General features: G+C 40.8%; 1 protein-coding gene across 2 annotated transcripts; it reads left to right on the forward strand.

Annotated features, from left to right (window-relative positions):
- Positions 1-825: 825 nt before the first annotated feature.
- On the forward strand, positions 826-10,497 carry nradd (neurotrophin receptor associated death domain). Of its 2 annotated transcripts, none has more exons than XM_044360419.1 (7): positions 826-995; positions 1,190-1,312; positions 5,544-5,676; positions 5,854-6,207; positions 6,856-7,081; positions 7,211-7,353; positions 8,264-10,497. In XM_044360419.1, the coding sequence occupies exons 1-7, from the start codon at positions 966-968 to the stop codon at positions 8,575-8,577; spliced, it is 1,323 nt and encodes a 440-aa protein (XP_044216354.1). In that variant the 5' UTR covers positions 826-965; the 3' UTR covers positions 8,578-10,497. The 2 variants fall into 2 exon arrangements, with proteins under 2 accessions (XP_044216354.1, XP_044216355.1); XM_044360420.1 differs by having other exon boundaries at positions 1,198-1,312.
- The last annotated feature ends 35 nt before the right edge of the window (positions 10,498-10,532 follow it).

Below are 10,532 nucleotides of genomic sequence, written 5' to 3' on the forward strand. Positions count from 1 at the left end.
TTAAAACATATAATTATTCTATTCCCTTATAACTGTCTACATGTGAACCTGTGGGTCCTCCTGCAGGAAACCTAAAAGGTTAAATATCAAATGAATAAATAATATGAAAAAAAATCATATAAAGAAATAGTCTTACACTGAAAATATTACTTAAGTAAAAATATGTCTCACTAGTAAAATGTACTTAAATGAAGTACAGAAAAATGGCTATTGGTGAATTACTATTAGTGATACATTAATGTGTATTTTACTGTTATAGTCGGTTGAGGTGGAGCTGATTTAAACTATTTTATATACGTTTGGGTCATTTAATCTATAACAATGCAACATAGCTATTAAATAAATGCATCATATGTTTTTTAAAAATACAACATTTGTCTCTGGAATGTAGTTGAGTAAAAGTATAAAGTGGCATGAAATGAAAACACTCAACTAAAGTTCCTCAAATTTGTACTTGAGCACCATACTTGAGTAAATGCACTTAGTTACATTCTACCACTGATATTTCTGTCTTTCTCAATATGTAACTGCTTGGTAATATTTTCATGCATACAGTAAATTGTACATTATTGCACATTTCATGAAATCTGCCATGTCTGCAGGTTTGTTAACCTCATTACCATATGTTTTTTTTTTCTCTGACATATCATATTTCTGTATTTCTGCAGGTAGGTAAAGGCAATTTCAATCATCTGACTAAAAAATCACAGTGTCAATGCCAGTTTCTTTGCCTTCCGTATTACATTATCTTTACCAACAGCGCGTCGCAGGGATGCAGCCAATCAGAAAGCCACTTTGAAAGCTGAGGAGATGGGTGGAGAAAAGGCCCAGGAGAGCTCGCGGGAGCTTTTCCTGCCTCATCTGTTGCAGAGCTGCAGGAGAGTGGGCGAACCGTGCATCCTGCGAGCTGAAACAGAAGAAACTTTGTGTTAACTTACCAGCAGGGAATGTATTAAAAGAAGCTAATGCGTCTACTGCGCCGCAACTGGGAGAAAGTATGGACTGCACAGCCTCCATTTGAAAACTGCTTTCTCATGCGTAAAAACAGTCTGATTATTGGACTATGACCGAACTCTCCAATCTGCAGAACCAGCGCGTTTTTTGACAAGTTTGGTGTCTTTTTGTGACACACACACATATATATATATGTTAGAGAACTGGGAGTTTTAATGACACTTTTCTTTTTGAGGGCTGCAGACTGAAAAAAAAAAAGTTGAGTCAGACGCACACATCTGCCCGCTCGAAGCCAAGGAGGATTTTGAAGACTGAAGAAATGAGACCGTTTATCATCTGCGCGCTTCTTCTTCTAAAAGTAAGACAATTGTTGCTTTATATGCATAATGACACACATTTTCATTTAGTCGGAAAACTTTATAACCTGCTGCTTTCTTATTTCACACTCACAGCATCACTCTTATCAGGCAATTTAAACCTTACTGGCTTCAAATCTACACCATTGTTCCCCAAGGAAATAATGTTTTACATCCTGTTTTGCGTTACAGAGCCATATCTCATTAAGGCTGTGATCTACTGTTGGTGAATATGTTTGTTGTCATCCTGTAGTTGGCAAAAAAAAGAGTGGAGAGTAAAAGGAGAGCTTTGATTAAATCTCATCCGGTCTTTCAATTTTCTCCTGACTAAAACAACAGTGACATCAAACTACTCCTCATTTAGCAGCTTGAATATGTTCTCATAGGGCATACTTCATTGTACATCTACACGCAGGCTGTCCATTCCTCATGCTGGAACATTTTGGAACTTTTTGTTTAATGCAATCAACTCTGAAAATTGGAAAGTCAGTTTTCGTTTTTTTCCCCTCACATGATAAAATTTGTGGCTAGAATGGGACAAACAACTTGGAACATCAAACCAACTCGGTAGCACACAATTTACAAAGTGAATGCACCTATTCAGTAATAAAAGATGTATTTCTAGGACAAATTATAGTTTTAGTGACGTTTGATAGCATATTATTAAACTGAGATCAGTGTGAAAAGAAAGCCCCTGTCTACACAGTTGCAGACAATAATTTGACACTCATCTACCTCAAAAAGCCCACGGGGCTTGTAGTCCTGTCTGGACATGCTCCTCAAGAGTCAAAGCACTTTTGTTAGATCAAAGTATTTAGATAAACTTTCAGCCTTTAAAAAGATGTGTATCTTTCCTTTCATAAGGGTGTGATATCAACAGGGTTTCTTTTTGAAATCTTAGATGCCCTTTCTCATCTGCGTTTCAAAACACAGTCACTTTAAGATGTTTCTTTGGCCCGGGTTACACTGAAAAGTCAACATTTGCACTGTCAGATGATTTTCTCATTACTCACCAGATGATTTAGTGCAGAAGGTGATTGTATCTTAAGTTGGGGCATTGAAGATTTTCTGCTGTTAACTCTTAAGTTTCTAAGGGTCACGTCGCCTGTAGTTCACTGTACATGCTGCAACATTTGTTGCTCTCAGCAATCCCTGGTGAAAATGCGGCCTAGCTTTGAGTATTTGCTGGAGTCTGGATATCCGGAGCAAAGCAATTATCATCATTTTCTCCTAGTTTGTGGTGTATGTGTGTGTGTGTGTGTGTGATTTGGGGAGGGGGGTTATTTTAGTTTGTTACCACAGTCATTTGAATTTCCATTCAGTAGTTAAACAAACTTCTTTGGGGGGTGAACTTCAGGATCATTTAAACATTTTAACCTCTTCACGACTTTTTGGTGAGAGTTAGAAATCTGGTTAGGAATCGCTTTGTTCTGTCTTGTTTGATTTAGGATCATAGTTTTTGGATGAGCTTTCTGAAAAAGAACTCATGTCCTTTAATTTGTCCCTTATGCTCCCTGTCTACTAATCACAGTAATCGGTGCAGATAGGGTGTGCAGCTTACACAACTTTCCCTCAGTTTCTGCTGAAAGACCTGTCTGTTGTCGTCACAGTCAGATTGTGAAAGCTCATGGGTCAGTGTCTTCATAGGGAGAGAGAGAGGGAGAGAGAGTGCATCCTTTTGTGTGCTTATTTTCATGCAGATGAGATTAATTGTGGAAAACTCCAGGACGCATGTTTCTAAAGTGGTTTCACTTCAAAAGGGCACAAAAAATGTTTTAGGTAGAGTGAAGGGTGTGTGTGTGTGTGTGTGTGTGCGTGTGTGATCTGCGTTGACTGAGTGACTCCGGCAGCCGTGGAGTTGAGAGCCCCATTGAAAGCAGTACTCCTCGGTGGTCCGTCTGTTCTCACTGGGGAATCCCTCAGATTGCAGCTTCTTACCTAAATGGAAAAAGCAACTGCGGCCCCCTTCACTCCAACTCTCTGCCCCAAAGACAACAGATAAGACTGAATGCTCTTTTGTGCATGCTCAGCAAATTAATCTTTGTTTGAAAATTGGACATAAAGCCATTGTATGATATTGCAGAGCAAATATAAGAGGGTAAAGGGTTTCACAATATTTGGTAACAATAGGTGATTAATTAGGTAAATAATTAATTAAAGCTGAGTCAATGAAGATAAAATTAATCAGCAACTATTTTGATAATCAAATAATTGTTTAGCACTTTTCCTAAAAAATGATGAACATTTACTGGTTGCAGCTTCTCAAATGTGATACTCTGAAGCTTTTATGTGTCATATATGATAGTAAATATGACACATAAAAAAAATATGTTTGAATTTTTGACTGTTGATTGTAAAACAAAACATTTGTAGTTGTCACCTTGTGCTCTAAGAAACTACAACGGACATTTTTCACTATTTTCTGACATTTTATTAACAAAATTATTAATCCAGAAAATAATCAGCAGATTAATTAATAATGAAAATAACAGTTAGTTGCAGACTTATCCATATATAGTATGATTTCATACTGTATATACAGTAGATAATTCCTTAGCCATTCCTCTGCTGAGTAGATCACTGTTTCATCTCCTCTCCAATGAGGCATGGACTAAATATTTCATTGTACGCTGGGCACCATTGGGTGAAGTGCCAAACCTTTGGCAGTTCCTGCTCTGAGCAGAGTTGGCCCTGCAGCCAGGCTTACAGAGCTACACCAGCCAAAACTCACACCAGGCACCGTAAAATGACAAAAAGCCAGATAAAAATAAAACAGAGCCACTATCACCAAATATTTATCAAAGTATGGATTGAGGGCTAAAAGAGTAGCTAGCATTAGCAGAGGAGTTCCATCTGTCACATGGAGAGGGTCAATCAGACTTACTAGGATACCTTTCTGCTCCAAGTTATTATGATCCAAACTTGGTCACAGTCTGCCAACCCCAAACATCCCACTGGTTCCTGCCTGCTGGATCCTACCACCCCGACACCCCTAATACCTCTGATCTGGGTTCTGCGGCTGGTGTTCAGATATCATCGGGCTCCTCTGTAAGCGCCGCAGTAAAACTGGCTGTTGTTTTTGGAACGAGGCGAGCCCCGTTTCAAAGCTGTTCCTTCTGTATTATCAGCATGGAACATTTCAGTGTTTTGCGACTAGGGGCATGGCACGGTGTGTGTGTGTGTGTGTGTGATGTGTGTATTTCTGGTGGGCTTTGTGTTGGAGGCTCTACAGGTTCACACATGTTGCCTGTGTTTCTTGGCAGACTTCAGAGACAAAGAGATACATCAGTAGGTTGTTTAGCTGTTACTTTTCCCCTTTGCAGGAGGTTAGTTGTTAGACATCTGTTTGCTCTTGTCAGCCCTCAGGCGGAGTAGGCCAATCTCCCTTAAATGTGCGCATGTTTAAGATGCCGTCGTTCAGAGCCTGGAGAAGGGGAGTAGTGAAATACTGACCTTCATAGACACACCTGCGGGGCTTGGCGACTTCAAAGGCCCCCTCTCACCCAAACAGACACTCGCATGCTGGGCAGCCTTGGTTAACTGACACCCTTGCCCCGGGCTCAAACTGTCTCCTTTATATACCTCCCCCCTCTTTTTCTGATGTCAAGAAATACACACACACACTATATTGACACACACACAGTTACACATTGTCATTCACAATGATTTGATATGAGTGGGAGGGCGGAAGCTCTTTTTTACTTCTTCCTTCCTCCTTTTCTGAGTGTTTTCCCTCACCCCTTTATGTCTTATTCTTTCCACTCGTCCAAAGCCATCTGATTAAAGCCAGCCACTCCTGTCAGGCACCAACTCTGCTGCACAAGCCGTTAGGAATGTCTGATCTATCCCTCATGTCATAACTTAAGCCGGGCTCTCCATTACCCACTTGTAGATAAGGACTCAGAGCACTTTAAGGGTGAAAACTGAGGCAGACAGAAAGATTAAAAAGGCCATTTTCAGTTCAGTTTCGGCTTCTTTAATTGCATAGGAATGGGATGCGTGTGATTTCCTTCCTTCATGTGGCGTAAGGAAGAAAACTCCCTAGATAAAGCAATGCCTCCTTTGTTGCTCACTTATTTGGTAACTACTTCCTTTAAAAGTAGAATTAAATGTCAATCCCGTAACTGTCAAAATAATCTTAACATAAGCCTGCTACGAGTTATTTGTTTTGTTCTTTCATAATAAACACAGTTGTGGTATTTTTTTTCTAACTGTGTCATCTATCTTCTGTAGGTTACTTTTGGAGATGCCTGTGCCAGTGGCCAGTTCACTGAATCAGGGCAGTGTTGCAGTCAGTGTCCCGCTGGCTTTGGAGTGGAGGTTGAGTGTGGGAAAGAGGATACCAAGTGTGCACAATGCCCACAGGGTGAGCAATTATAATCTAATGTTACTGCCACCAATATAGAACATGTTTTACCTGCCTTATCATTATCTCTGTCATCTGGCTGGAAGATTTTAGATGGTGCTGCGACGCCACATTAATACTGATTTTATTGAGAAAACGACATTCAGACTGACATTGATCTTGTAATCTGTCTCCTAGGAACATATTCTTCCTCTGAAGGCCTCGGCCCTTGCCTCCCCTGCTCCAAGTGCCCATCCGGTGTTCCCATGGCGACCCCTTGCTCTGCCACTGAAGACACACAATGTGAATGTGACAGCGGCTTCTTCTTTATGCGCAACTACAGCCTGTGTGCGCCTTGTTCCAAATGCACCCGTGGTATGGGTGCTACGCAGCAGTGCGGCCTACAGGGAGACACGCGGTGCCAGGTCTGTGGCCCGGGAACCTTCTCTGAGGAGAACATTAGCACCAGTCCCTGCCAGAGCTGCACACAATGCTCTGAAAGTGAAGTGGAGATCCGAGCCTGCATGCCCAACTCTGACACGCTCTGCATGGGTGAGTTGTAAGGAAGAAACAGACAGAAAGAAAATATGCTATAGTGAAAGATAAAAAGAAGAGTGAGTTAAAAGAGAGGGGGACACGGAGTGGGAGGGTTTTGGAGAACACAAGGACATATGGTCAACACCTGCATCCACACCTCATCTGAACACTCGAGCTGGGAAACATGAGTAGGGAAAAAAGAGCCCACTTAAGTGCTGTAGTCCAATTGCTATAAGCTTGACAGGTCTTTAGGTTAACTGCCCCCCCGAACCTTCAGGCCAAGGGAGGATGCTGACCCTTACAACTAGTCTGTTTGCTCCCAAATGGCTACACTCGCTCTCCAGGAGTAAGGTCATCTGTACACACGCTGGGTCCATATGTCATGACCCTTTGACCCCCCTGAGGTCAGCACAGTACCTTGTAGCGTTTGATCCCAAAATAGGCAGACCACAGGAGGGAGACAGAGGCTGGAAACAGGGGCAGTGAAAGGTTTCAAAACCCCAGGGGACCAGGGTGACTGAGGCTATCATTACATCAGGCGTACAGGCTTCTGTGGATTTATTTCTGGCCCTAATTTATGCAGTCCAAATGTTTCTCTGACATCCATATGTGCAGATATACTGATACTGTCACTGACACGTCTCCCTTTCTCAATCTTAATAGATAAGAGGCTGCACATTCTATCCCGTCCCGCTGAGTCTGATGGGCCCCGTGACTCTCCTCGCTGGCCAGGTGTAGAGGAGGTGACGGAGGAAGGGGAGTCCAGTTCTGCTCCTGGAACACCCAAGTTTACCCCCCAGGATGAGGGTGGCAGCAACAACATTCTGGCTTATGTCTCTGTCCTGGCTGCTGTGGTGCTGGGTCTGCTTCTTTATGTTGCTTATAAATGGTAAGATCTCACTAAGAATGGGTCCCAGTCCTTAAATGGATGTAATAGTGATTAGGAAATTGGCCCTGGGATGAAAAATAGCTCACTGTAGGTCGTTTAACTGACATTGTTTTCCTCTACTCTTCTCAGCTGGAGATCATGTAAACAGAAGAAGGCTCTTTCCAAAGCTCGTGCAGCCGAGTTGGGAACATCTCCAGAGGGAGAAAAGCTCCAAAGTGACAGCGGTGTTTTTCTAGACTCTCAGAGCCTACAGGACAATCAGCCTAGCAAAGGTGTGGTACACACAAGCTCTTTCAAACTACCATTAGGCACAAAAGTAAGGCTTTTGAGGCAGGAAGGAGAAGGCATTTTAACAAGGTTATGAAAACATTTTCTCTAAAGTTAGACTTTGTTTAACTCAGAAATGTGCTGGAATGCGTGTACATGCCTGAATTACATGCTGCTTAGATTATTCAGGAAAAGAACTAAAAAAGAAAATTAATCCTTTGCTCATGGGCTATTGATATGATTTTGAAATCTTTTCACTTCTTTAGAAAATTTGAAACAGGACTGTCTATTATAAAATATTATGTTAAATGATAAAATTCTTCTGTTCCAAACAGAACACTTTCTCTTAAAGGTACCCTGTGGAGTATCTGACCACTAGTAGTGCTATATGGAGCAGTGTTTTTGTGAGCGGGTCCCCAATTTGTTAACATATATGTAAATAAGCTGATATACTGTTGATGGCAGTAACGTGCCAAAAATAGCAATGTGCCAAAAAAAAAAAAAAGGCTGTGAAGAAGAAGACTGCTAGCTAGCCAACATACATGTAGATGTGAAACCACCTTTAGCTTTGCATATGGTTTATCAGGAAGGAAATGCAACACATTCTTTAGGCCTCAAGGATTCACACAGTGGTATTTTGGCAAGAAACACTTGTAAACATAAATTTGTTTGTCAACAGGAAACTTTTACAGGTTACGTAAGTTCCTAATGTTTCCCACAAGAAAGTGTTCTAATTTCATGCCCCAAAAATGGTTGAACTTGGTATTTCTGTTAAGACCGTTTTTAATTCTGCCATTTAACTTGAGTATTCATTAATAATATAATTAATATTATTATTATTAGTGAAAAGATCTTATGGGATTAGTAAAAGCCAAATGAGTGGAGTGGACACTTACTTTGTTTTTGTTTCTACAGGCACTAAGAGGGACAGCAAGCAGGACACTCGACTGTACATCAACCTAGCCCCCCACAGACAGGAAGAGGTGGAGCGCCTCCTGCAGGAGGGAGGGGGTCGGGGGTGGAGGCAGCTGGGCGCAGCGCTGGGCTATGAGTCTGAACAGCTGGACCTGTTTGGGCGTGGAGAGGCCCCCTCTCACACGCTCCTCTCTAACTGGGCCCAGAAAGAAGGCTCCACACTGGGACTGCTGTGCTCTGCACTGGCTCGCATTGAGAGGCCTGATGTGGTAACAGCTCTTAACTGCCCCACGCAGGGTGTTTCTGTGGTCTGACAGCTCCTCAGACACACGTATGACACTAACAGACTAAAGTGAAGAAGGGGAAACTCTCATTGAAACGACAAGGGAGGCACTCTGATATCAACACCTCTCACTGTTGGAGGGTGCCACTGATAGCGCTAACTGTTTTGCTGGACACTTATAATTCAGTTTTTACTAAGAGAACGAAAAAATATTCTTGTAATGCTTTCCTCTTTCCCAGTTTATGTCATGATTTGAATTCACATGGTGCCATTTACATAAAAGTACCTCCTGCAATGTGCTAACAATTACCAGGGGACCTCTTACAGACCTCTTACTGCTGATGCTGAGTGGCATAGGGAGCAACATTCTTCAATTCTGGTGAAGTCGCAGTGCCTTGTTCGAGGGACAGTGTCGTTTCCATGTGTACAAATCCTGGTTACGGTGAGTATTCAGGTGGCAGCAGGAAATAGAATAATGTTATTTTTACATGTGCTGCATGAGTGTGATTATTCTAAAACCACCATTTATACGTTTTTTTGGACAGTAATCAGATTCATCATGATGCCCCCTTTAAAAAAAAAAAAAAAAAAAAAAAAAAAAATCAGCCTTCCACGTGCTATTGTAAACAAATGCGGATGGCGTAGATCATCATGTTTTTAGCCTCGTTTTATGAATCACAACTTCCAAAACCGCTCTGGTATTGCAGTTGATTTTTGCCAAAACGAGATACTTTCTTCCAACAACACTGATTTCCAGCATGATGTGGCTTTCCCTATTTGGGATCATTTCTGAGCACATGTGCACGTTCAAAAAAGAAAACAAGAAAGAATCCCAGTTAAGGGTTTACATGGCCAAGTGATCAGATTTCTCCAGCGGAAATCGAGGGTTAAATCTTATTAATTATCCCGATTATGCTTGCGGTTGCTACTTTCTTTATAAGAACACTTTATCTAATGTGTAGATAGGAGCTACTCACTAGATCATTTTAACTTTAAGTTCCCCTATTTAGCATTTAAAACCAGTATACAAACATTTAATAAATGGTTTATAACACACTATAATGTAGTTGTTAGTAGATATAAGTGTTTATTAGTTGTAAGATTATAACTCTTGTGGGCACCCATGCCGTAAGCGGAGGCTGGTGTATAAATAGATAATGAAAGACAATATAATAAAACACAGTTGTAAAAATATAAAATACGTCTTTATAGGAGATGTTATAATTATTGACAAATTCTCTACATTAAGAAACACTTAAATGTCCTTATATCTGCTTACAACTACCTCATAGTGTGTTTCTATACTGCTTATAAATGCTAGACAGGACTTAAATTTAAGTGTCGCCTGTGTCGCCTTCTTCTGCTGTCTTTATTCTTTTTCTGATGCGGCCACTAAGTAGCCTTGGTATTTATTTACACCGAGGATCATTTGTATGATGCACCAGTGATGTTTCAGTTCTTAGGAGACACAGAAATGAAGCAATCTGTGGAATATAAAAAAAACATTCTTAGCTCTTCCTAATAATCACTGATGTGACTGTAAATATCTTTAATGTTGACTTGTCTTTGAAAGCCATGGCTTAAAACGAGATCATTTTATGAACTGTGAATATTCATCACACACAGCCTTATTGTTTGACACCTTGGTTTTTCATCAATTAGACGCAGAAAAAAAAGACACTGTTAACATCACTGCTTGTGCCCCAACTTCCCTTCTTGCTTTTGTATTTATTTCACAACCATTTCAAGTCTAAAACTAAATAAAATCTATGAGAACCATGGACATCTGTGGTGTGCTAGTTACACTATGTGATGCCCTCAGATGGTTTGATCTTTTTTTTTTTTTTTTAATGCCAGCTATGTATGGTTTTGTGTATATATTTCCTGATGCTATGCCTCGATTTGTTTTTGTAAGATTTTTATTCATTTAATAAATAACTTTGATAAGTCATGCTGTTTTGTTGCAACAGGCCTCCAAATCTACAC

The sequence above is a fragment of the Thunnus albacares genome, chromosome 8 (genome assembly GCF_914725855.1).
Source record: "Thunnus albacares chromosome 8, fThuAlb1.1, whole genome shotgun sequence".
Lineage (NCBI taxonomy): Eukaryota > Metazoa > Chordata > Actinopteri > Scombriformes > Scombridae > Thunnus > Thunnus albacares.